Source organism: Falco rusticolus, chromosome 1 (genome assembly GCF_015220075.1).
Source record: "Falco rusticolus isolate bFalRus1 chromosome 1, bFalRus1.pri, whole genome shotgun sequence".
Lineage (NCBI taxonomy): Eukaryota > Metazoa > Chordata > Aves > Falconiformes > Falconidae > Falco > Falco rusticolus.
The window spans coordinates 38,821,137-38,842,573 of NC_051187.1; the positions used below are offsets into that span (position 1 = coordinate 38,821,137).

General features: G+C 59.6%; 2 protein-coding genes across 2 annotated transcripts; one reads left to right on the forward strand and one right to left on the reverse strand.

Annotated features, from left to right (window-relative positions):
- Nucleotides 1–215: 215 nt before the first annotated feature.
- On the reverse strand, nucleotides 216–2,806 carry GSC2 (goosecoid homeobox 2). Its single transcript, XM_037375224.1, has 3 exons — nucleotides 2,184–2,806; nucleotides 1,113–1,360; nucleotides 216–727 (listed from the first exon to the last, which is right to left on the reverse strand). The coding sequence occupies exons 1-3, from the start codon at nucleotides 2,491–2,493 to the stop codon at nucleotides 623–625; spliced, it is 663 nt and encodes a 220-aa protein (XP_037231121.1). The 5' UTR covers nucleotides 2,494–2,806; the 3' UTR covers nucleotides 216–622.
- Nucleotides 2,807–7,167: 4,361 nt separating this feature from the next.
- On the forward strand, nucleotides 7,168–21,252 carry LOC119142316 (thyroid adenoma-associated protein homolog). The gene is made up of 31 exons (XM_037375121.1): nucleotides 7,168–7,305; nucleotides 7,801–7,978; nucleotides 8,197–8,283; nucleotides 8,407–8,593; nucleotides 8,936–9,084; nucleotides 9,277–9,399; nucleotides 9,638–9,758; nucleotides 10,029–10,180; nucleotides 10,689–10,773; nucleotides 11,052–11,188; nucleotides 11,631–11,828; nucleotides 12,225–12,921; nucleotides 13,019–13,171; nucleotides 13,264–13,373; nucleotides 13,510–13,670; nucleotides 13,918–14,084; nucleotides 14,352–14,537; nucleotides 15,082–15,227; nucleotides 15,799–15,942; nucleotides 16,256–16,360; nucleotides 16,565–16,765; nucleotides 17,056–17,206; nucleotides 17,342–17,576; nucleotides 17,704–17,943; nucleotides 18,078–18,303; nucleotides 18,425–18,631; nucleotides 18,837–19,075; nucleotides 19,244–19,426; nucleotides 19,913–20,179; nucleotides 20,262–20,467; nucleotides 20,584–21,252. Exons 1-31 carry the CDS (start codon nucleotides 7,181–7,183, stop codon nucleotides 20,853–20,855), a joined length of 5,838 nt encoding a protein of 1,945 aa, XP_037231018.1. The 5' UTR covers nucleotides 7,168–7,180; the 3' UTR covers nucleotides 20,856–21,252.
- The last annotated feature ends 185 nt before the right edge of the window (nucleotides 21,253–21,437 follow it).

Consider the following 21,437-nt stretch of genomic DNA (forward strand, 5'->3'; position numbering starts at 1 on the left):
ACCGGCACCCCCCGCGCCCTGCTGGGACACCGGCACCCCTCGTGCTGGTGGGGAGCCACTGGCATGACCTGAACACTGGCCGTGCCGGACCTGCTCACTGCCAACACATGGGTCACCTCTCCCATGGGCTTTAGGGATAAGTCCATGTTCATTTGTCAAGCAACACATGGCCTGTTCGGTAAGCTCAACCCCAAGAGCAACTCTAGATGCCATCATGGTGCTGAAAACAGGAAACATTCATTTGCAGGATAATTTGCAGATCTACAGCAGTAAAACAAGCACAGCTACTGGCTGCACAGGGCAGAGACAGGAGGAGGACTCTCCCCTTCTCCCGAAGCACAGGCATTTAACATGGGTACAGCTCTGCCCCAGCAGGGGCTTTTGGCAGCGGTTTCTGCTTAAGCATCTGAGGATCATGCCTGGTGAGTTATTTGCTATGTGAACTAGGTTTGGAGGAGAAACTGGGATGTGAAAGTGCCATGTCTGCTTTTACCTGTCCTGTGGAATCACAGAGATTCCCTGTGCTTCGCTAGTTCCCCTCAGATTACCCCCCTATGGTGCCTGTCAGCTACAAGAAATGGATGCTCTTGGTGTTCATCTGCAGAGATGCGTCCTGCAGCCACTAACGGCTCTCCTCCGAGGGCTTCTTGGTGCCTTGAAGAAGCAGTGCTGAAGCAGACACCCTCTTCTGATGCCGCCACTTGGCACGCCGGTTTTTAAACCAAACCTAGAAAGTATGAAACAGGAAAAGAACTTCTGCATTTCATGTGTTACCTGGAGGGGTGGCAGGCAGTACGTTCCTGGACTGTACAGCACAAGCGTTAGGATATTGTAATACATTTCCCAGTATAAAAGTTTGAGACAAAATTTAATCAATCCCTCCCCTGCAATCCTGCTCAGGTACATGCAAGGGGCAGCAGGGAGCTGGGACCCCCACTCCCCATAGCAAATTCAGAAGTCACGCAGATCACATAAATAATGACTATACACTTGGGTGCAGGGAACAAGTAGAACTGGGCATGTCTGTGTGTTCATACATACAGAACATGCCCTGGTCTATGCTCTTGCAGGGGCTGCAGCTAACAGCACCTCACAGAGTGGCGGGATCTCACCTCTACCCTCTCCTCCTTCAAGTGAATGCGGTTTGCCAGGTGCTCGCGGGTGATGACATCCGGGTACTGGTTCTGATGGAAAAGTGTCTCCAGGGCCTGCAGCTGGTCTTCAGTGAATATGGTGCGGTGCCGGCGTGTCCGGCGCTGGATCTGGTGGAAAGTCTGCAGCTCACTCGAGTTCCCCTGTGGACTTTTACAGACCCTGACCGTTGAGTGGAAGAGCCGCATGGGCCAGGGGAACTGGGCGTCTGCAAGGGGAGAGGTACGGTGGCAGTGTTAGATGTGGGGCAGCTGAAATATCCATCTTGCTCAAAGCAGTCCAGGCACAAGTTGCATTCATGCATGTTGTTTGGAAGGAGGCAGCCAAGCCAGCTGGGGCTGGTGATGAGTTGCGCGATCACCATGCAAGCGAGAAAAGGGCTTAAGGCATCACTTTAGGAGAAGCATGCAGGTGGGGAGCACTGATTGGGTTTTCCTTGTTTACTTACCAATTACGCTATGGCCAGCTCCAGAAAATAGCTGGAAATACACAGCCCAGTGAGGAGCTATGCTTCAGTCCTGATACAGGGGATTTCTAAACTTTCAGGATGTTCTTGAACTGCATTCTTAAGGGTTTACTACTTTTTTTCCCCCCTGGATGCAGTAATTTTGCTAGATAGAGCCAAAACCTCTTTTCCGTAAAGGACAAGTCAGGTCCCCCCAGGGCTGGTGTTGTCAGGAAGCACAGGTACAGCTCTGTGCATGGGCAGCATGACAATGAGGTCCCACACTCCAGAGAGAACTTCCCCCCAGAAGCATCATCCTCTCAAGTGTTTTACACTACACCAGTAATAACCAGTAATAAATAGCACTTGCTGCTTTTATAACTCTGGCAGCATTGCAGATAAAAGTGCCTGCTCTTGGGAACCATGCTGAGGATGGAGCTCAGCTTGCTAGAGCTGGGGTCTGGGACCGCTGCGGTGGCAGGCCGGACACCATGGTGTTGCCCAGGGCCCAGGTTTTCCCCTCCATGCAGCGCTGGCTCCAGCCCCACCACGAGCCCTACGCCATGAGTCAAACCCAAACACTCACCCAGCCAACTCACTGAGTCCTGCAAGGAACGGGCAGTCGTGTGAGAACAGCAGCAGCAGTTGCAGCTGGCCCCTTCCAGCTCTTCCTCCTCCTCTTCCTCCTCCTCCTCCTGCAGGGAGCTGGCCTGGATGGTCTCCAGCTCACACAGCCCCTTGGGTGCGCAGTCCAAGATGCTCTGGAGGCACAGTGGGGCCAGGACCTGGGGACTCTTCTCTGCCGGGCTGGAGAGGATGTCCTCAATGCTGAATGAACACGGCTTCTTGAGGCCTCTCCTGCTGGCATCGGCTTCCGACACTGGCTCTGAAGACATCCTCTGCTGGCAGCCGCGGCTGCGGGAATGGGCAGCTCAGGCTGAGCGGGGTTTGCTCTCTGTGCACTAAGTCCACAGTGGGGTCTTACAGGGGAAGAAGACAGCTTATGTGGCTTTTAAAATGGACTGGCAAAGCCATCCAGAATTGCTGCTTTGTCTTGGCATTTCAAGTGACTGTCATTCTTGCAGCCAAGTTTTTATTTTATACACACAGACACTTTTTCTCCTTCTAACCTAGCTGCTTCATGACTGAAGCCACCCTAAATATATATATATAGAGAGAGATATAATCCCTTTGGAAAGAAAACCGTAAACCCCCCTGTGAATAAAATAAATTCTAACTAATCTTGGCAGCTTTGTGAAGGGTTAGTGTGGATCTAAGATTTAGCTAATCCCACAAAAATGACTGGAGAAGGAAATCTGATTTCTCCATCTTGGGTGTAGATTTGAGGTGGTTATGATCTCCATTGTGCTGCAGCCTCCGATCCAAGGAAGGGGGAGGATAGCTGTTCCCAGCCTGGAAATGGACCAGAGGATTAACTCCTTAAAAGAAGCAAATTATCCCTTTCTCTGGCCAGATGAAAGCTTTCCCATCAAAAGAGAGCTGTCATATCATACAATATGAGAGAGGAGAGAGTTCAGCTTAATAAAAAATCTTTTTTAATGATAGCACAGCCTTTGGCTGCACCATAACTCTCTGCAAAAGTTGATTTATTTTCTGCTGAAAGCAGAGAAATTGTATTTTCCCTCCTTCCTCTTTCCCCCATCTCCACTGCCCTAATCACAGTGATAATGCAGATGCTTTGCATGTATCCAACATACTCTTTGTAAGGAATCAAAGACCTTAATAAATTAGATTACTGGCAGCTTGCAGCAGCTCTGTGGCGTAGCTTAGTGGCATGTAGCCACCTTTTGCACAGCTGAGCGGTACCCCAGCGTGGCATCAGGAGGGGAACGGGAGGATTTCTGCCTGCTGCCTTCATGTGCAGCAGCTCAGGCAGGAGCACGATCTTGGTGCCACAGCTGATGGGCAGTTTGCTGAGCCCAGAGCAGGCAGGAGGGCTGCTGGGGCAGCCGGGCTTCCCCAAAGCTTTGTCAGTTCAATTCCCAACAACTTTTGTCCAGTGAGAGAAACTGGGGTGAGGCTATGGCCAAGAGCAGTGACTCAGGATGGGAGGAGACGGCTGGCGTTGACCCTCCCAAGGGCACAGCAAGGCCTGGCAGATGTGGTCCACAGGAGGAGAGAGGACATCTTCCATCTTGGGTTTATAACTGAAATGAGCAGATGGGTTTAAAATAGAGAAGGTGTGGTTGAGCTCAGGTTGCTGAGGAAAGGTTCTTGCCCACAGCAGTTTGGTTTAAGCCAGAGTAGCAAGGCTTTGGCAGTTCACACAGGGAATGCTCTCCCACTTGGTGTTTTTTTTCAGGGGAGAGATGATACCAGGCCCGAAGAGGGTCCCCCGTGGAGAGTCGGCCAAGCCACGACAATCACACCAATATGGCTACATGCCGTGCTCACTTTATTAAACAAACAGGTTATATTTATAACTTAAACCGACTGCTCACCCGACTTTACACACAGGTGATTGGATAAAAGTCTCTGGGCCACGTGGGGGTCCGTGTCGCTGATCGGTGGGCATGCTGCAGGTGCCTTACCAGAGTGTGCCGATGAGAGTGTGTTGATTTCGTGGTCCACAGGACTTGCTCTGCACCTGCCTTCTGGTTTGTGCATAGCTTGTTTTCCTTCTCCCACTGCTTGTTCCCAGGACAATTTAAAACTGCTCTGCAGCTTCAACTAACAGGCCTGGGTTGTCCAACCCAGACAATGGTAACATATGTCCTCGGTCCTTTAAAAATCCCTCTACACAGGCCCACACCAAGGAGATGCACAGGTGAGTGCTGTGAAACCACTACGCATCAAAGGTCCTCGTGGCATCTCATGACTTCACACTGAACAGCCCAGCAGCCTCTCCAGCACCACACAAAAATGAGAGCCAGTCTCCAGGAGAGCCACCACTCTGTCCCCATCCCTTTCTCCTGGGCCCTGCTTTCTGCCTGTGCTGCCTCTACCCTGCTGGTCTCCAGTGCTGGGAAGAGATGCCCCAGAGCCGCTCTACCTGCGACCCCCAAACCTCTGTAAAATCTCACTTAAAAGCAAACCACTATTTTTTCTTCCATCCCTTTATTTGCCTCACCTTCAGCTATGCTGATGGCATAGCATAAATTATAAGCATGCTTTATGAATCTTTACATATTTGCTGTAGGTTTGAGAAGTTCACTGCTGTCCTGCCAAGCTGTCAGCACTTCAGAGATGCCCAAACACCAGGCATCATCGCAAACTGCTCCCAGCTTTTATCCTTGTACCCAAATGCTAACACAGAAGGTGGACGCAGAGCCAGGTTCTGCTCCCTGTGCTGTGCCAGTCCAGAGGGACAGCAGGGAAGGTAAGCTGGGACATGCTGCGGGCAGGTGGAGGATCCAACCCGTTCTGCTCTTGGCTGTAATAATCATACACCTGAAGCGGATTAATTCTCCTTCCCCATCCTTAACAAAAGACGCCTTTCCCTGGCTTCCCTTGCCCGCCCCTGCCTTCTCACCGCACATGCACTTAGCCTATTAGGATCTCCGCTGATTGCTTTCTTTCATTCCTCCCATACCTTTCACTTCAGAAAATGGACTGGTAATACTTCTTTTATCAAAGAATTATAGGATTTAGGACCCAGATCTTACAAAGAGACTTTTGATAGCTGCTGGTAATCAAATCCCAATCGGCAGACACTTCTCTGCACCCTGTTACTGGAGAGGAATAAAGGAAAGGGATTATTGATGTTCTGTTTACTGAGCCTCCAGGAGATAGGATCGCTGGGCTATTTCATATTAGAAAAGGAAACGAAAATAAAACAAGAAAGAAAAAAAATGCAGACAAGGGAGGACAATATAGATATAGATAAAAAGAAAAGAAACAGGCTCTTATCATTTTCTTATTGGTTAAGGAGATTCCAAAGCCATTATAGAAGATTAGCAAAAAGGTTAATCTGCTTTAGCCGTTCACTTGTCAAAAGTGAATTTATAGTGTTTGAAAATCCTTCCTGTGGTGAAACCAGAAAAAAATCCCCCTCTCCGTCCCCTGCCCTTCCCTTCTGCAGGCAGCACAAGGGGATGGGAACAGGATCTTTGGGGACCCTAAATCATGGGAGCACCCCCCCCTGCCCTGCCCCTGTCTGGGTGCTGGCACACATGGGAGTTCTGGTTTGGCACTGTTTTCCCCCACTCCCGTAGGGGTGGCCATGGTGCTCAGGGGTAGAGGAGCAGGTCTGAGGGACATGACCATCCTCCTGCACTGCCTTGCCTTACCTGAGGTGAATCCTGGGCTGTTTCACTGGTTTATATTGGCAGCAGTCAGGGCATTTGGGCTTCCAGGATGATTTCTAAAGTGGGACAGAGATGGATGCTGCTGGCAAATGTTGCCAAAAACTACTGACTGGGGCCTTTCTGTCCCCAAGCACATCACTCACCCAGGGAACCACATCTCAGCATCCTCCCAGTCACCCAGCACAGACGCTGGCCCACGCCAGCCACACTCTCCTGGGCTGCCTGTGCTGCCAGCTCATGCAAGCGGCCGATGCCCATTGCTCGCCCCAGTGCCACTGTGAGAAACAACCCAGGGAAAAAACAGTCCTCCAGGGTGAACTCCAGCAAGGAGCACTTTCTCGATAGCTGCTGGGTGAAGTTCAGTGGGATGAGTTAGTCAGGAGTCATAAATATGTTTAATAAAGATACAGAAATCATAGAATGATAGAACAGTTTGGGTTGGAAGGGATCTTTAAATGTCATCTTAAAATCATGCCTGTTAAAATTGTTCAACCCTGTGCCAACTGACAAAAAGGACTTGGAGAAATAATTTGGATTTGATGATAGTTAACACCAAGTGTTAGAATAAATCTGTTTCTTTCTCCAAGGGCCATTCCATCCTGTAGGAAGAAGCAGAGTCCCTTTGCTGGGGGTTAGTGTTAATAGTGATGCTGGCTAGTAGGGAATGTTAGCTGACGGCGATGCTGGCTGATGGGGAGGCTGGCTAGTAGGGATACTGGCTAGTAGGGAATGTTGGCTGATGGTGATGCTGGCTAGTAGGGATGATGGCTGATGGTGATGCTGGCTAGTAGGGATGATGGCTGATGGTGATGCTGGCTAGTAGGGATACTGGCTAGTAGGGATGCTGGCTAGTAGGGATGCTGGCTAGTAGGGATGCTGGCTAGTAGGGATGGTGCCCATGGCATAGCAGGAGAACTGTGGAGGACCAAACCTCCTCTGACACAATGAAGCACGATGGAGTGAGACAACTATTTCTCTCCGAAGCATTTCATTTGGTGTCTCAGAGACCTCACAGCCACCATCCACGCTGTCCAGCTTCTGGGCTTGGCAGCAGCACCAGCTCCCCGGTGTTCAGCCCTCCTGGGTCTCGCACTCCCCACCCGCTGTGGCACCAGCTTTCAAATGCTGCTGCTTTTTGATCCCCGACTCGCAGCCCGCGGGGGCTGCAGCGCGGCGCCGGGGGCTGCGGGGAAGGCGAGCGGGGGCCGGGCGGGGGGGCTCGCCTCCGCCCGCGGCCCCCAGCACCCCCGGCGCCTGCCCGCCCGGAGGCAGCGCTAGGGGGCGCCGCTGAGCCGGCACGGCGCGGCCCAGCTCTATGGTGCTGGCGGCCCCGGCCATGGGAGCCGAGCGGGAGGCGCGGGCCTGCGCCGCCTTCTACGGGGCGCTGGGCATCGCGCAGCCGGCGCTCTCCTGCCTGCGCTGCCTGCGGCAATTCGCGGGGTAAGTGCACGGGCCCCGGGCGAGGAGCTCACGGCATCCCCTGGGCGCGGGTCCCCCGGGAATCCCCCGGCGCGGAGCCCCCGAGCACCCCGCGGGCGCGGGGAGGGAGGGAGGGAGGGGGCTCCGCTCGGCACGCGCCAAGGGGACCACTCGTCCCCGTTCGCATCCAGCCCGCGCTGCAGCGGCAGGGCAGCAGGTTTTAGGGGGTTTCGGGTCCTCCTGCCCGCCCTGCTGCGCCCCACCAAGGGCTTGCGTTGGCCGGAACGGGCTGGGCTGTGGAGTCGGAGCTTTGAGGAGTTCCTTCTCCCCCCTCCCCCGCACTGTGCAATGCTGGGCGCAGTTGTGGGAGAGGAGTGTTGCAAGCTGGAGCACTCCAACCCTAACCCCCATCAAGCTGGGGCACACCCACCCCGGTCCCCACCGAGCCAGGGTCTCCCCCCCACCGCAATCCCTACCAAGCCGGTGTATCCCCACCATATCCCTGTCCTGTTCCAGGAGTACTACCAAGAGATGCAAAGACAAGCACCTGGAGGAGGCTCTCCTGCTGTCGCGGGTGCTGAGCGAGGGTCTGCAGGCGCTGGGTGAGGCAGAGACTCAGCCCCTGCTCCGCTGTGTCTTGGCTTTCCAGATGGAGGCAACCAGCAGCTCCAGCTCTTTCCAGAAACTGGAACAGGTCTGTGGTGCAGCTGGCTGGGCTGTGGTTTCAGAGCAGCTACGGGCCCTGAGCGCTGGTGTCAGCCGCCTCTGCCCGCTGCTGGCGTGGCTTTGGTGCAGCTGCATCCGTACCGGCAAAGGGGCCTGGGCGACACCACAGAACTCCCCCAAAAGTGCCCTGCACTGGTGTCCTCGGGCGTCCCGGCAGGCCAACTGACTCGGGGTGTCTCTCGGCAGATTGTGACCTGGCTGGCGGTGGGGAAGGAAGCCCTGCTGGCCCAGGAGGTGGGCGCGCTGCTGGCTGGCCTGGTGCCACAGAGCGAGGTGAGAGGACCCCAGCTGTGCAGTGGCACTGGCGTTTGCAGGGGCTTGCTGGAGCCCTTGTGTGACAGGGACCTCCTGGTTTGGGCTGCCCGGGGTCCTTTGCTTTTCTTCCCACCATTCCAGGGCTTTGCCCTGCTTGCAGCCAGCGACACATGGCTGCCCATCACGCCAGCCTTTTGCTCATCCCCGGGACTGCTTCTGGCGCAGGCAGGACCCTCCTGCCCAAGGTACCGAGCCCCAGTATTTTGTCACACAGGACAAACTGTCCTTCTGCCCCTGCAGGTGCTGTCTCCTGGGGACCTTCAGTCAGGTCAGTCCCTGCTCCTTCCCCTCCGGGGGCTTCTCCCAGCTCACACCACCAATGTACAGGACAAGCCCTGCCCACCCAGACCGGGTCCTCTGTGCTCGTGGGAGGGGAAACAAGGGATCAGCCGGATCTGTGGGATCTCTGCACAGGTCCCAGTAGCACCCGATGGCTCTGCCCACCCACCTGGAACAGTTGGAAACCGGACAAACCAAAGCACCCCCTGCATCCCAGCCCCGTTCTCACCCCACTTACCAGCAGTGCAGCCCTTGGCTTAACCAGGAGCAGGGCTGGCTGCGGGCGCAGTGCTGGGTGGGCCGGGGGCTGATGCTGTCCCCTCGCCCACAGTGTGCATGTTCATGGAGGAGAGCAGCCTGGGCCGGCAGCACTGGCGGCAGAACCTGGCCCCACTGCTGCAGTGCCTGGCCACCACCTTGCGCTGGGTGCTGCAGAGCCAGCCTACGCCTGGCGGCACGTGGGGCTACCTGGTCATCAAGGTAAGAGCCAAATCTGGGAGGTGGGGAAGGATCAGCCCCTGCAAGGGCTGGCGGGGTACTGGCAGCGATGTCCAGGAGGGATGTAACACACAGAGCCGCTTCAAATGGCCGTCCCTGAGGAATCACTGCTTTTTCAGAGGTGAGGGATACTGACAGCCATCCCTGTGGCCCCTGTCCCTCCTGCTCCTCCAGGCTTGCCTCCAGCTCTTCCAGGTGCTGCCAAAGGATGTAGCCCCCCTGGTGTGGAGCAGAGGGGGGAAGAGTGAGACCCTGCAGAGCCTCTTGGGACTGCTGCTGGGGGTGGCATGGGGGAAGGTGCGTATGGCCCCGGGGAGGGATGGTGCTGCCTGTCTTGGGGAGCAGAGCAATGCTGTCCTTCTCGGGTGCTTTCCCCATTCCCCTCCCTGAGGGAAGCCTGCAGAGACAGCCCCGGTGTCTGGGCTGTGCGAGGGACCCTGTGTAGTCACCTGCATGGGCGTGGATGGGGTGGTGAAATGGGGTTTGGTTTTAGATGGGATTTTGAGCTGTGCCTTTGCCTTCCCTGCGAGTCCAGGCTCTGAACAAGGACACGAGGCTGCTGGCGGGCACGGCCCTGAGCATGCTGGTGAACACAGCCCCTCAGCCCCAGGATGGGGCCAGCGCCGTGCTGACCCTCTTCCAGCTCCCCAGTCAAGGTGCGTGCTTCATCCAGAGCCGGGAACGGCCTCTGGCAAAGGGGACGTCAGCAACAGGTATGTTTGTGTGTGAGGGGACAGAGGCCAGTGCCACTCACCAGCAGTCCAAGCCGGACTCTGCTGCTGTGTCCCGTTCTCAGGGTCTGGGACCCCCAGCTGCCACCAGCCACCTCCCACAGTCACTCTTGAGATGAGCCAGGGCAGGCTGCTCTCAGAGCAGTGTTTGGGTTTGCCGTCTTTCTGCCATCCAATGCGGCCGTTTCCCATCAGGCACGGGGGAACTGAAGTTTGGGGAGCTGGCGGTGGAGGTCCCCCCTGACCTGGAGCCAGATGGGCTGGAGAAGCTGGTGCTCACCAGAGGTTTGCTGACATGCTGCAAGGTGGACATCCTCAGCTGCCAGCTGGAGAGCTTCACCCACAAGGTAGGAGAGCTCAAACCCAACGGCTGCGGCTTGAGAGAGCCCTGGAAGAGGGCTGGCAGCCACCGGCAGGGGCTGTGGATCCCTCGGGGATGGAGCCAGGCTGCACCAGCCACTCCATGCATCCTGCTGAGCACAGCGAGTTAGCCGGGGGCCTGCTTTTTCCAAAGACACTTGCACAGGGATTTTCCTCTCCTGGGGGCCTGAGAAGCCAGGCAGTGCCAAAAGTAGCCCCTGCACAAGAGAAGCAGCAGCAGCAGTGTTTGCCCTGTGCTCCCACAGCATGAACCCAGGGCTGCGCCAGGCAGAGCGCAGCCTCCAGCTCTGCCACCTCCATCATCTCCCAAGTCCTCAGGAGCTGAGAACTTCCAGACAGGGAGCAAAAGCTAGCAATAAGCTGCTGTAAGAGCAGGAGAACCAGGCAGTGCTCTCCTTACCTGTCCTGTGGCAGGGTTTTCTCACCCTGGAAAGCCCTTGCCTGCCTGCTTCCTGAGCCACTGTGCTCCCACAGGCCTGCCTGCTGCTGGACGTGATCTTTCCTGCTGTGTGTGCCCTGACCAAGGAGCAGAAGGATTGCCACTACTACTGCTTCCAAGGTAGGAGACGACCCTGCCATGGCAGGGAGGTTTGAAACAGAGCCCCTATGGTGCTTCATCTTCTCCCAGGGAAGACGCTTTTTGGGATCCTGGTAGCTGGTTTGGACACTGCTCTTAATTTTTGCTGCAGCCCAATGGATATGAAGCCCCTTGGGCTCTTGCGTACCTAACAGGGAAACCGCTCCCCTTGCATGTGGGGTCCTTAAGCCCCTTAAGACCCAGCTTTGCCACAGGTAAGTCTGAGGGCAAGGGCTGCATGGAGCTCTCTGCTTTCACAGCCTGTGCCCTGTGGCTGCAGCACCTGCGGGAGAGCCTGCCTGCCATCTGGCGCCTGACAGGGACGCGCGTCCTGGCCCAGGACGCCGAGCTCCTCCGGCAGCTTACCCAGCTGGTGTGGGACAACGCTGAGACCCCGGTAAGGCCAGGGTACCGAAGGGCCATGCCATGTCAGCCAGGAACAGCCCTTCCTTCTTTCATCTCAGCTGCTGTTCCCCTGCCCGTAACACACTCCTGCCTGTTTCAGCTCCATCAGCCGAATACAACCCCCTTGCCTGCAGCTGCCCAGCAGGGCAGGGGGACCTGCACTGCTGAGGCCAGGGCACTTGTCATACATGGGCACCTGTCACTGTGTCCCAGTGCTTCACCTTCCCCAGGCAGCACCCACCGGTGCAGTCCCAGCCTGTCTACATCTGCTGGCTCACTTGCCTGCCATCTCCACGTCCTCAGCTCTAGCCCTGCAGTCACGGGGCAGTGCTGAAAGCCCACAGCCGTGGGAAAGCAAAGGGTCTTTCTGATGCAGCAAGACAGGGGAGAGAGCCCACCCTAACCACTCCAGCTTGCTGTCCTTCTTCCCCCAGGTGGAAGGGGTGTCCGAGTTCATCCACAGCTCCTTCCGACTGCTGCTGGAGATCTACCACCTTGAGTGCCAGCACTTCCAGGACCAGGAGAGACCCCTCTACCGGCAGATGCTGCAGAGGGTGGTCTTGATGCCGTGGCAAATCAAAGCCAGATATGTGCCCCTGTGTGCCATCGTCCCCTACGTGGGCAGCCAGCAGGTAGGGAAGGCAGGGGGATGGGGAGGCTTGGTCACAGCTGGCACTGCTGCTGGGGTGGCACAGCCTCTGTCTGTTGCCTGTCACCTTCTCCTGCCCAGCTTAGCCATGGGAGCAGGCAGCCTTCGCAGCCAGGGGAGCCATCTTAGCATCACCCAAGGGATAGTATCCCTGGTGGGGTAGTGAGCTGCAGCAACAACGATGCATCCCTGGGGACTGCCGGCAGGGAGGGAAGCTTTGCTTGTTGATGCCCACCAAAAGCTGGCCAAAAGCACCTTGGGGTACCAGAGATGCTCAGTGTCACGGGTGACCGCAGTGTGGCCTGCACCTAGACCTGTCCCCCACCATATGGAACCTCCAACCTGACAGGGAGATGAGGGTCGTTTGCCTTTCTCCCAGGTGCTGGACACCTACCCGGACCTGCCGCAGCACCTCCTGAACTGTCTCTCCACCAACCACCTGTGTCCTGCAGCTGCCGAGGTCTACAAGGTCCTGGTGCGGCAGCAGTGCGCCGAGTGGCAGGAGGGGCAGCAGGGCATGGAGGCGGCTCTGGCAGAGCGGTGGGCGCTGTGCTGGCTGCCCCTGCTCTCCCAGGCCCTTCGCTCCCCCCTGCCCATTCTGCAGAGCAACGCTGCTAACCACCTCCTCACATGGACACTGCAGCAGCTCCCGGCCACCCAGGCACCACTGGCCAGTCAGTTTGGTGGCTGGGATGTGGCGTCGCTCCGAGCTTGGGTCTTGCTGCTGAAGGCACAGAAGAGCATGGCGGGGTCCCTGCTGCTGCAGGGCGAGGCGCTGGAGCGGCTCTCCTGCTGCCTGGGCGCCCGCGAGGAGGGTGTGCGGCTGGCGGCGCTGGGTCTCCTCTGTTGCAGCCCCAGCACCAACCGGCCCCTCTCGGGCACCGAGGTGCGGCTGCTGCGGGAGTTCCTGCCGCTCAACCTCAACTGCGACTCCTCCTCGTTCCGGCAGCTGCTGCAGGCAGCGGTGAGGAAGGCGCTGGTCCGGCTGCGGGACAGCTCGCTGGCCCAGCTGCGAGGGAAGGTGCCCCAAGGCAGCCAGCCAGGCGAGGAAGAGGGGCAGCTGGCCCAGGCAGTGGGTGAGGCAGCCACCCCAGCACCTCCATCACAGCTCCAGGGGATGGGCACGTGGGTGCCCAGCCTGGCACCACTCGCTGCCACGCTCTCTGCCCGCAGGCTTTGTGGAGTGGCTGCTGCAGCTCAGCATTGCCTCGCTCAGCCCAGGCTCCAACTACCAGAGGAAGAAGACAGCTCTGCTCCTGCTGGCTGCTGTCTTGGAGACCTGCACGGACACCTGGAGCCCTGACAGGAAGAAAGGCCAGCCCCCACGTGAGTACAGCCACCCAGCCTGGAACATCACCCCTCGGCTGTGGGGGTGCTCACCGCCGACCCCATCCCACTGCCCTGTGTCCCCACTGCAGGGACCATGGCCACCCTGCTGAGCTACGCCCGGCAGAGCGGCTGCTGGGACTTCTTCTCCCAGCCCAACTTGCTGGTGCTGCTGAGCTGCTTGCAAGACAGCACTAATGAGGTGAGTTTCATAAAGGCGAGATAAGGTCATGAAGACGCCTGCCTTGGCCTCCAGCAGGCTCAAGCCCACCCTGCTTGCCCTGCTCTGGATGCTTTTCCCCCTCCCATGTCCCAGCTCCCCCCAACTCTCTTGGCAGATCAGAGACTTGGCCTCAGAGCTGCTCGTCCGCTACTTCCCCGCCACGTTCCCCGAGCCCATCGCCCTGGCTCTCTTCCAGCTGGCCCAGCACATGCTGGGCAGCCCCCGAGTGCAGGAGGCTGAAGCTGGAGCTGTGCTGATGAAGATCATCCTGCAGAAGTACAAGCTCTTGGCTTCCCCGCCGCTGCGGTGCCACGGCAGCCCCCGAGAGTGTGTCGGCAGCACCGGTGTCTCGCCGGAGTCTGCGTTTATAGCTCGGGGCAGCAATGGCTTGGGTTTGAAATAGCCTAGCAGTGGGGAGCAGGGTAGGGTTGGGGTGCAGGAGCCTGCACCAGGGCAGGGAGGAGCTGCTTAGGAAAAGACGGACAGAAAACTTCCTCATGACAGCATCTGCCTCTTCCCCCAGGTCAGACAGCAGCACCATGAAGGTTTGTCACCTGGAGGCCAAAGCAGCCCCAGTGCTGCCCAACCGAGGCCTGTGCTTCGCTCAGCATCTTCTCCACATGCTGCAAGCCCAGTATGCGGTGGCGTGCCAGGACCTGCTGCAGGCAGCAGCCACTGCACCGATGCACGGTACGGCCCCAGCCTGGCAGGGCGGCAAGTGGCTCCTGCAGCAGGTCTCCTCCCTGGGAATTTGGAGCAGGCAGGAATCGTACAGGCAGGACTGAGGCCACGTCCTTGCTTCAGTTTCCCTGTCCTGCTGCTCCACTTGCCCAGCGTGCCCCTCGCCGAGGGGCCCTGCTTACTCCCCTGCTCACGAGCCATTTCAGCTGCAAGCTGAGGCAGGAGAGCTGGGGCTGCAGCAGCTACCGCTGTGACCAGAGATGGCTGTTTGTGCAGGAGCCATCGCAGCCCTGCGGCGGTGCCTGCTGCAGGTGCCGGAGGTGGCTGCCTCCATGCAGGCAGCAGAATTAGCGCAGAGCTGGCAGGAGCTCCTCACCCGCCTTGTGACCACAGCAAGAGACATCACCTCCTTCCTCCTGGGTGCTCTGCAGAGCCAGCAAGGCCCCGGTGCTGATGAGCAAGGTGAGCATGTCGCCAGCCCCAGGAACCACTGCCACCTCCACCACAGTCATCCTTGACCCAGCAGCCCTCCAGCCCTGGGAATGCACTTGCTTTGGCCTTGCTGCTTCTAGCAGGGGACAGCAGTGGGGCTGGGAGTGAGGTCCAAAGCAGGACACACAGGCAAGGATGCGCCAGGCAAACCGCGGGAGCAGAGCGCTAGTGCCTGCTTGGGTCCCTTTCTCAACTGCGCATGGGAATGGCAACAGAATGAGAGGCAAAAGCCTTCCAGAAGCAGCAAGGCACTTGCCAGATCAAAGCAGCTTGGGAGCGCAGGGGCTGGCAGAGCCCTTACAGCAATGGCTCGGAAAGAGCAGCGGGGTAAAGTACACTCAGTGTCCTGAGTGGGACACACTGTAGGACAGAAGCCACTGCCATCCGTGTGCACTCCGAACAGGGGACCGTGGGTCCCCCGACCCACCAGCAGCATCCCCCTCCCTCTGCCCCACACTCCCCGCAGGCACTGCCCCACACCGCTCCACTCAAACCAGGCTTCTCCCTTTTGCAGCTGCTGCCCCATCGTTTGCTGACATGGGAAATGCCATCGGCTCCCTCATCATGCAGGGGAAAGGCCGGGGGCAGGAGGAAGAGGACTCAGTCCTGCTGTCAGAGGAGCACAGCCTGATCCTGACCTGCTGCTGGGTATCAGTGAAGGTAGGCACCCCTCCCCTTGGCAGCGGGGACCGGACCAGCCCGGCATGGCACCCACCACCCAGCCCAGCAACTGGGCTCTTTAGCCCCCCTTGGGGCATTCACCCTCCCTGGGGACCAAGGGGGAATCTCTGCCCTTACCTCGGAACTGCCACACTCATCCTCACCCGCTGCCAGCAAGGGTGCAGCCACCACCCTCCCCAAAAGCAGCCACCTCCCTGCTGGCCGTGATGTAGCCCCCTGGTTCCCAGGCGCTGACAGACCCCAGCTGCGGCACTGACTGCAGCCCTGCAGCCGCCCCTCCTGGCATCTCCACAGCCTCACCAGTGGCTGCCTGGAAAAAGGTCACCTCCACCGCACAGGCCTTGCAGCTGCCTGGGAAATGGCCGTGCCGCGGAGCCCGCGCGTGTTGGTGGGCATGCTGGCGGTCAACTGCCCAATGGCACTGGCAACCGAGGGTGCCCATGCTGGGGGTGACAGCGCCTGCTGTGCTTCCCTGTGGCAGCGATGGTGGAGCAGGGCAGGAATGGGGCAGCCCCACTGCCAGTCCCGGTGACCTTCCACTTCTTCCCAGGAGATAGGGCTGCTCCTGGGGGGCCTGGCCAAGCTGCTGCTGGCCCCGGCGCTGAGTGCCGGATCGGGGCCCCTCCTGTCGCTCCCCACCCTGCAGACAGCCACCAGAGTGTTCCAGGAAATCCTGCTGCGGTGCCGGCACTGGGTAAGAGCGTGTCCCACCTGCGGTGGTGTGGGCCCTTGCCCACCCCTCCGGCTGTCTCCCTGCCCTGGGCCAATAGCCAGGGGCTCTCACTGGCACGCAGGAGGGTGAACACAGAGGGGCAGGGTCTGCTCTGGGGCAGGACATGGGGCTGGAAGCCCCCGTCTGGGATCCCAGTGCCAAACCCCGCCACAACCCCACCACCATCATGCCTTCTTGTTTTCTCCTTGTCCTTTGCAAAGAGGTTTCTGGGGGCCATGGGGGGCTAGTGGATGCAGCCTCCGGGGTGCGGGGGCCTGACACCGCTCTGCCCTAGGGAGCAGTGGAGGGCTGCAGCATGGGCTTCACCAAGTTCTGTGCCGCTCTGCTGAACCACCCAGACGCAGAGCTGCAGGCCATCCCACAGACTGTGCTGGAGCAGGTACCGTGCCTGTTCTGCCCGACGCTCCCCCTGTGCCCTGGGGAACCACAGGGCCACGTTCCCCCAACCCTGGGGCGAGCACCCACCTGGCAGTCAAGACACTGCAGTGCAGGGCTGGTGCAGCCTGTGCCCTCCCCTGCAGAGCAGCTGCAGGCTCCAGCCAGCAGGTTTCCAGCCATATCTTGGGTGGGTTTTGTTCCTCAGGGCCTAGAAGCGCTGAGCGGACCCCGGAGCAGCTCAATCACGCGCCGTGCCGCCGGCTTCCCCATGCTCTTCCTCTGCATTGTCAGTGGGGAGGCCCCGGCACTGACACGGCCCCTGCTGACCCGCTGCATCCAGACGCTGCTGGCCTTGGCCACCATGGCGCTGCCGCAGGACTGGGACCAGACCCTTGACCTCCCGCAGGTGAGTACAGCGGGCACTGAGCTCCTGGCTGCTGCAGCCCATCTGGGGACAGGGTGATCTGTGTGAGGTCCCCTAAAGAGAGCCGCACCGGGTACTCCAGCATGAGGCTGCGCTAGCGCAGAGACCTCGGAGTGAGCAAAAATCTGCAGCCCTGGCCACGCTGCCCATGCCGGCAGCCCGAGAGCTGACGGCCCCTTGGCTCCCGCGTCTCTTCCCACCATCTTCCCTTTGCATGGAAGCCCAAGCCCCATCCCTGTGTGGTGCCGCTGAGCCCTGTGCACTCTTGCCAGGTGTGTGCCCTCCACGTGCTGCAGACGCTGGTGCGCGGCGCAGGGCTGGGCGGTGCGCTGCTGCGGCACGCCACACCGATGGTGGCCCTGGCACTGCGGGGCCTGGGCTCACCGTGCTGGGCTATGAGGAACGCAGCCATCCAGCTCTTCAGTGAGTACTGAGCAGGAGAGATCCCTGCCGAACTGGTGCAGCCCTCCAGGGTTGGGACCCTGGCTGGGGTGAAGGGTGGGGTGTCCGGCAGGGGCTGGGTGGGACCTGATGCTGCTTTTGGCTCTGTCCCTGCAGGTGCCCTCACGTCCCGGCTGCTGGGCCAGCAGCGGAGCTGTGGGGAGGGCTGCCCGGCGGAGGGGGTGAGCCTGCAGGCCTTCCTCGGGCAGCATCCCCAGCTGGGCGCCGTGCTGCTGGGCGAGCTGGAGGCGGCCACGGGGCCCACCCTGGGGGGGCCCTGCCTGCGCCCCGCTCTCCACGCCATCCTCACCCTCCTGGCTCAGCTGCAGCCCAGTGCCGACGACCCTGGCAGGTAGTGGGGCAGTGGGGATGCTCTGCCTCAGCCATGGGCTCCTGCAGTGGGAGGTGGTCCCATGGTGCCTTGGGGGGTTTCACTCCCACCGAGAGCATCACTGCATGGTCCCTTTTTTGCTCTGCAGCCCCTCTGCTCACTTTCTGGAGCCGCTGCTGGGGCTGGCAGGGAGCCCCATCTATGCCGTGCGAGCAATGGCTGCCAAGGCGCTGGTGCCCGTCGTCCCACAGCCCCAGCGCTGTGGGCTCCTCCTGCAGCTGGCCCAGCAGCTCCCTGACTCACCCGGACAGGTCCGCTCGCACAACACCGTCCATGGGTGCCTGCTGCAGATGCAGGCACTGCTGGCCCCCACCCCAGGCACCAGCGGGTGAGTGGTCCCGTGCTGTCTCCCTGCCCGTGGCCCCTGTGGTTGCCCTACACCGAGACACAGCTTTTTGGCCACAACACAGCGCCCGCTGCGGTGCCAGGGACCCTGTGCTAAGGCAGCGTGTCTCCCCACAGGCTGTCGGCCGAGGCGCTGCGCCCCGTGGCTCTGCAGCTGGAGGCGCGGGGCTGGCTGCTCACCCCTGCCCAGCGCTGCCCCCTCATCCGCGCCACCTTCCTCCAGGTCCTCGCCCTCCTGCCCGCATCGTTCAGCCACAGCTTCACCCAAAGCATCTACAATGCCATCAGCACTGAGCTGGGCAGCCTCCCACCGCGGGGGAAGCCAGGATGTGCCGAGCTGCAGGTGCTGCTGCCTGCCTGGAAAGTCACGGCCATAGCCGCCCTGGCAGCGAGCCTGGGGGTGGGGGGTGGGGACCCCTTACTGGAGGCCGAGTGTTGGAAAGGGGATCCTCATTTTCCTCCAGGTGGGCTTGGCCGTCCTCCACCAAACCATGGCCCGCTTTGTGTGCAGCGAGGCAGCCCGGCTGGTGGATGGCGAGCGGATTGGCGCTGCCTGCTCGCTTCTCCGGCAGCCGAATCCCGATGTCCAGCTTGCTGTCCTGAGCTGGGTGATCTCCAGGGCAGGAGGAACATGCGAGGAGCTGGAGAAGGCTCTTGGGCTGACATTGCTGGTATGACAAGGCTCAAAAGTCACCAAGGAAAGCAGAGGGTCCCCGATGCACTCCACAGATGAGATCCTGGGTGCTCACTGGGAAACGCTGTGCTCCCTGGGCTGAGGGTGCATGGGTGCAGGGCACTTGCCCGGTTGTTGCTGAGGTTGCCACCCCACGGTGCCGGGGCCACTAACCATGAACATTCTTTCCCATTGTCAACTAGGAGAGCTTGTGGTTGGTGCTGCGAGAGAGAAGGGACAAAGAGTTCCTGAGATTGTACCTTGAGGCTTTGCTGCATCTTTGCAGAGACCCCTCCTCGTGGTCGCAGGAAGCTTCCTGTAAGCTCCAGGGCTCCTCGGCAGCATGTCTGAAGATGCTGCTGCACGTGGTGGAGGCTGAGTGTCCTGGTCCCGACCTCCTCTTCCAGGCACTGTGCTCTGCCAGCCTGCTGCTCGCCCACTGGTAGGTCCCTGCTGCTGCCAGGGGGGCTCTGCCTGGCTCTTCCAGATCTTTCCTTAGTCCTTGCTGGAAACAGAGCCCTGACTTCTTGCCTATACAGCACAGCTTTGCGCCTGGGTCCTGCGACCTCGGGTGTGCCTGAATTCCCTCTTCTTCCCTGGCCTCTGGCAGGTTCGGGGACGAGGCCAGCCCGCTGGTTGAGCGATGGTGCACAGCGCTGGAGGAGTGCAGCCGGTCCGCTTCATCCGAGGTGCTGCGGCTGGCGGCTGCCCGCTCCTTGCAGATGGCAGGTGCCGACGTGGTGCGGCGATCCCTGCACGCTGCCTGTCCCTCGCTTGTCCCCGTGGCTCTGCGGTAGGTTACTGAGCCCATCCCCTGGGGTGGCCATGCTTGCAGGAGCAGTGCTGCCCGTGGTCGTGGTGCATTCCTAGCAGCACTGCTCCTTGGAGCCCAAGCCCCAGTGTGCTGCAAGTTAATTGACTCTGTGAAAAGTTTCCCCAGCAAAAAATTCAAGGGTGTTAAAGAAAACCCCACTCATTCAAAAATCACTAGCACCCAAGAGCTTGCAACTTACAAAAAAATTGTGGGTGACAGTTTAATAGAAGCAGCCAGTCCCTTATGAGCAGCAAACTGCATCGTTGGGTCCCTCGATCCCCGTCGCAGTCCACACCATCCTAAGCTGCAAGCTCTTGGGTGGTGGCTGTGCCTTTCACAGTCCAGGAGAAAAGTCCCTTGGGGAAGCATTGCCTTGGAAGTTCATCCTTCCCTCCCCTTCAGGCAGGCTGAAGATGCTCTGGGAGGTGCAGTGGCCTTCCCTTCCCTTCTCTTCCCTTTCGCCAGGCTGATAAACGTGGGCATTCACCTTCTGCAAGATGAGGAGCAGGAGGTCCGGCACGAGGCCTCAGGTTTTGCCAGCCTCCTGCGGCAGGACCCCAGGGGGCTGCTCCAGCACGGCTGCATCTTTGTGCAGGACAACATGGGGCTCCAGAGCCTCCTGCAGCTCCTCCTGAGAGAGTTTGGGGAGTACCCTGAAACCTTCAACTCGCTACTGCGGCACCTCCCCGTTCTCGATCTCAGGGGCATTGTGGAGGAGCTGGAGGCAAACAAGTGAGCTGCCAGACCTGCGGGCTGCAAGGGGGACCGTGGCACCGGCCCTTGGCTTCACTTGTGCCTTGGCTTTACTCCCCAGAGCCACCAGCCTGTACAAGGAGGATGAACCCAACGTTTTTGCAGAGCCGGCTGTCTTGGCCCAGCAGCTGCTCCCCGTCCTGCGGCAGCTCTTGGACAAGGCACACGCCAGCAGCCCGCTCCGTGCCTCGGCTCTGCGCTGGCTGGCGGCTGCGGGCCCCAGCGTCCTACAGGACCTGCAGTACTGCAGGCACCACTGGAGCCAAGGTACAGCGCTGCACGAAGCCCCTGGGGCAGACAAGTTGATGTCCTTGTCCCCCAGGCCAGCTGTGCCTGGGGGGACCCCAACCCGCTCATGCCTCCTTCGCCCGCTCTCTCCGCAGGGGCTGCTGCCCGTGGGGGGATGAAGGCGCTGGGCTGTTCCAGGCTGCACGCAGCCGTGGCTGTGCTGCTGGTGAGGGCACAGCTGGTGGCACAGGCGCTGCAGGTGCTGGGGGAAAGTGCCACCACCGTGCCAGGGCTGGGTTGCAGCACCCAGGAGCTGGAGCAGGAGCTTGTGCTGGTGCAGGGGCTGCTGGTGCAGTGTGGGCTGGCCCCTGTGCTGAGCCAGGGCAATGCACCGGGGGAACAGGGACCACCATCTGGAGCTGCCTGACAGCTCCGGGCATGGAGCGGTGTCACACCAAGCCCAGTAGCCATGAGGCTTCTGGCTCACACTGCCACATCCCACCATTTGCTGGATGCTCTCTGGCTGCCAGCCAGGACTGCAGGTTCGGTGGTGTAACTCAGGGGAACCCCACTTGCCGTGCGGGACACACTCACTTCGTTCCCAATGTTTTCTAACTCCCCATCCCCATCCCAAGGCCACCAGTATGGCATCACTGGGGGCACTCCTGCCTGTGGTGTGGCATCCCTGCCCTTGGGCCTGAGTGGGAGGAGGAGTCACATGCCCTGGACCCCTCGTACCCCCTTGTGCTGCTCGAATCCAACCACCTGGTTTTTAAGCCATGGCCAGCCTGGGCTTTATCCCGAATAAAGAGGCCAAGAACATCCTCAATGTCAAAGCCTTCTAATTTCCCTGCTCAGGAGGGGTGGTGGGGAGGGGGGGCTCTGGTGGGAGCCAAACGCATCATGGGGGAGCAGACAGGCTGCAGCCCCCAACTGCAGCCCAGGGGCTCAACCCCCAAACCACAAGGCACACAGACCCCCGGGAACATCCAGCCCTGCAGGTGCTGCC

Excerpts from the sequence above, each read along its gene's own strand:
- GSC2 (XM_037375224.1), bottom strand. The coding sequence starts at position 2,493 with ATGTCTTCAGAGCCAGTGTCGGAAGCCGATGCCAGCAGGAGAGGCCTC. Across the intron at positions 1,361-2,183 it reads GGACTCAGTGAGTTGGCTGG|ACGCCCAGTTCCCCTGGCCC; the intron begins GTGAGTGTTTGG and ends CTCCCCTTGCAG. Across the intron at positions 728-1,112 it reads TGAAGGAGGAGAGGGTAGAG|GTTTGGTTTAAAAACCGGCG; the intron begins GTGAGATCCCGC and ends CATACTTTCTAG.
- LOC119142316 (XM_037375121.1), top strand. The coding sequence starts at position 7,181 with ATGGTGCTGGCGGCCCCGGCCATGGGAGCCGAGCGGGAGGCGCGGGCC. Across the intron at positions 8,284-8,406 it reads GCCTGGTGCCACAGAGCGAG|GGCTTTGCCCTGCTTGCAGC; the intron begins GTGAGAGGACCC and ends CCACCATTCCAG. Across the intron at positions 9,759-10,028 it reads CTTCCAGCTCCCCAGTCAAG|GCACGGGGGAACTGAAGTTT; the intron begins GTGCGTGCTTCA and ends GTTTCCCATCAG.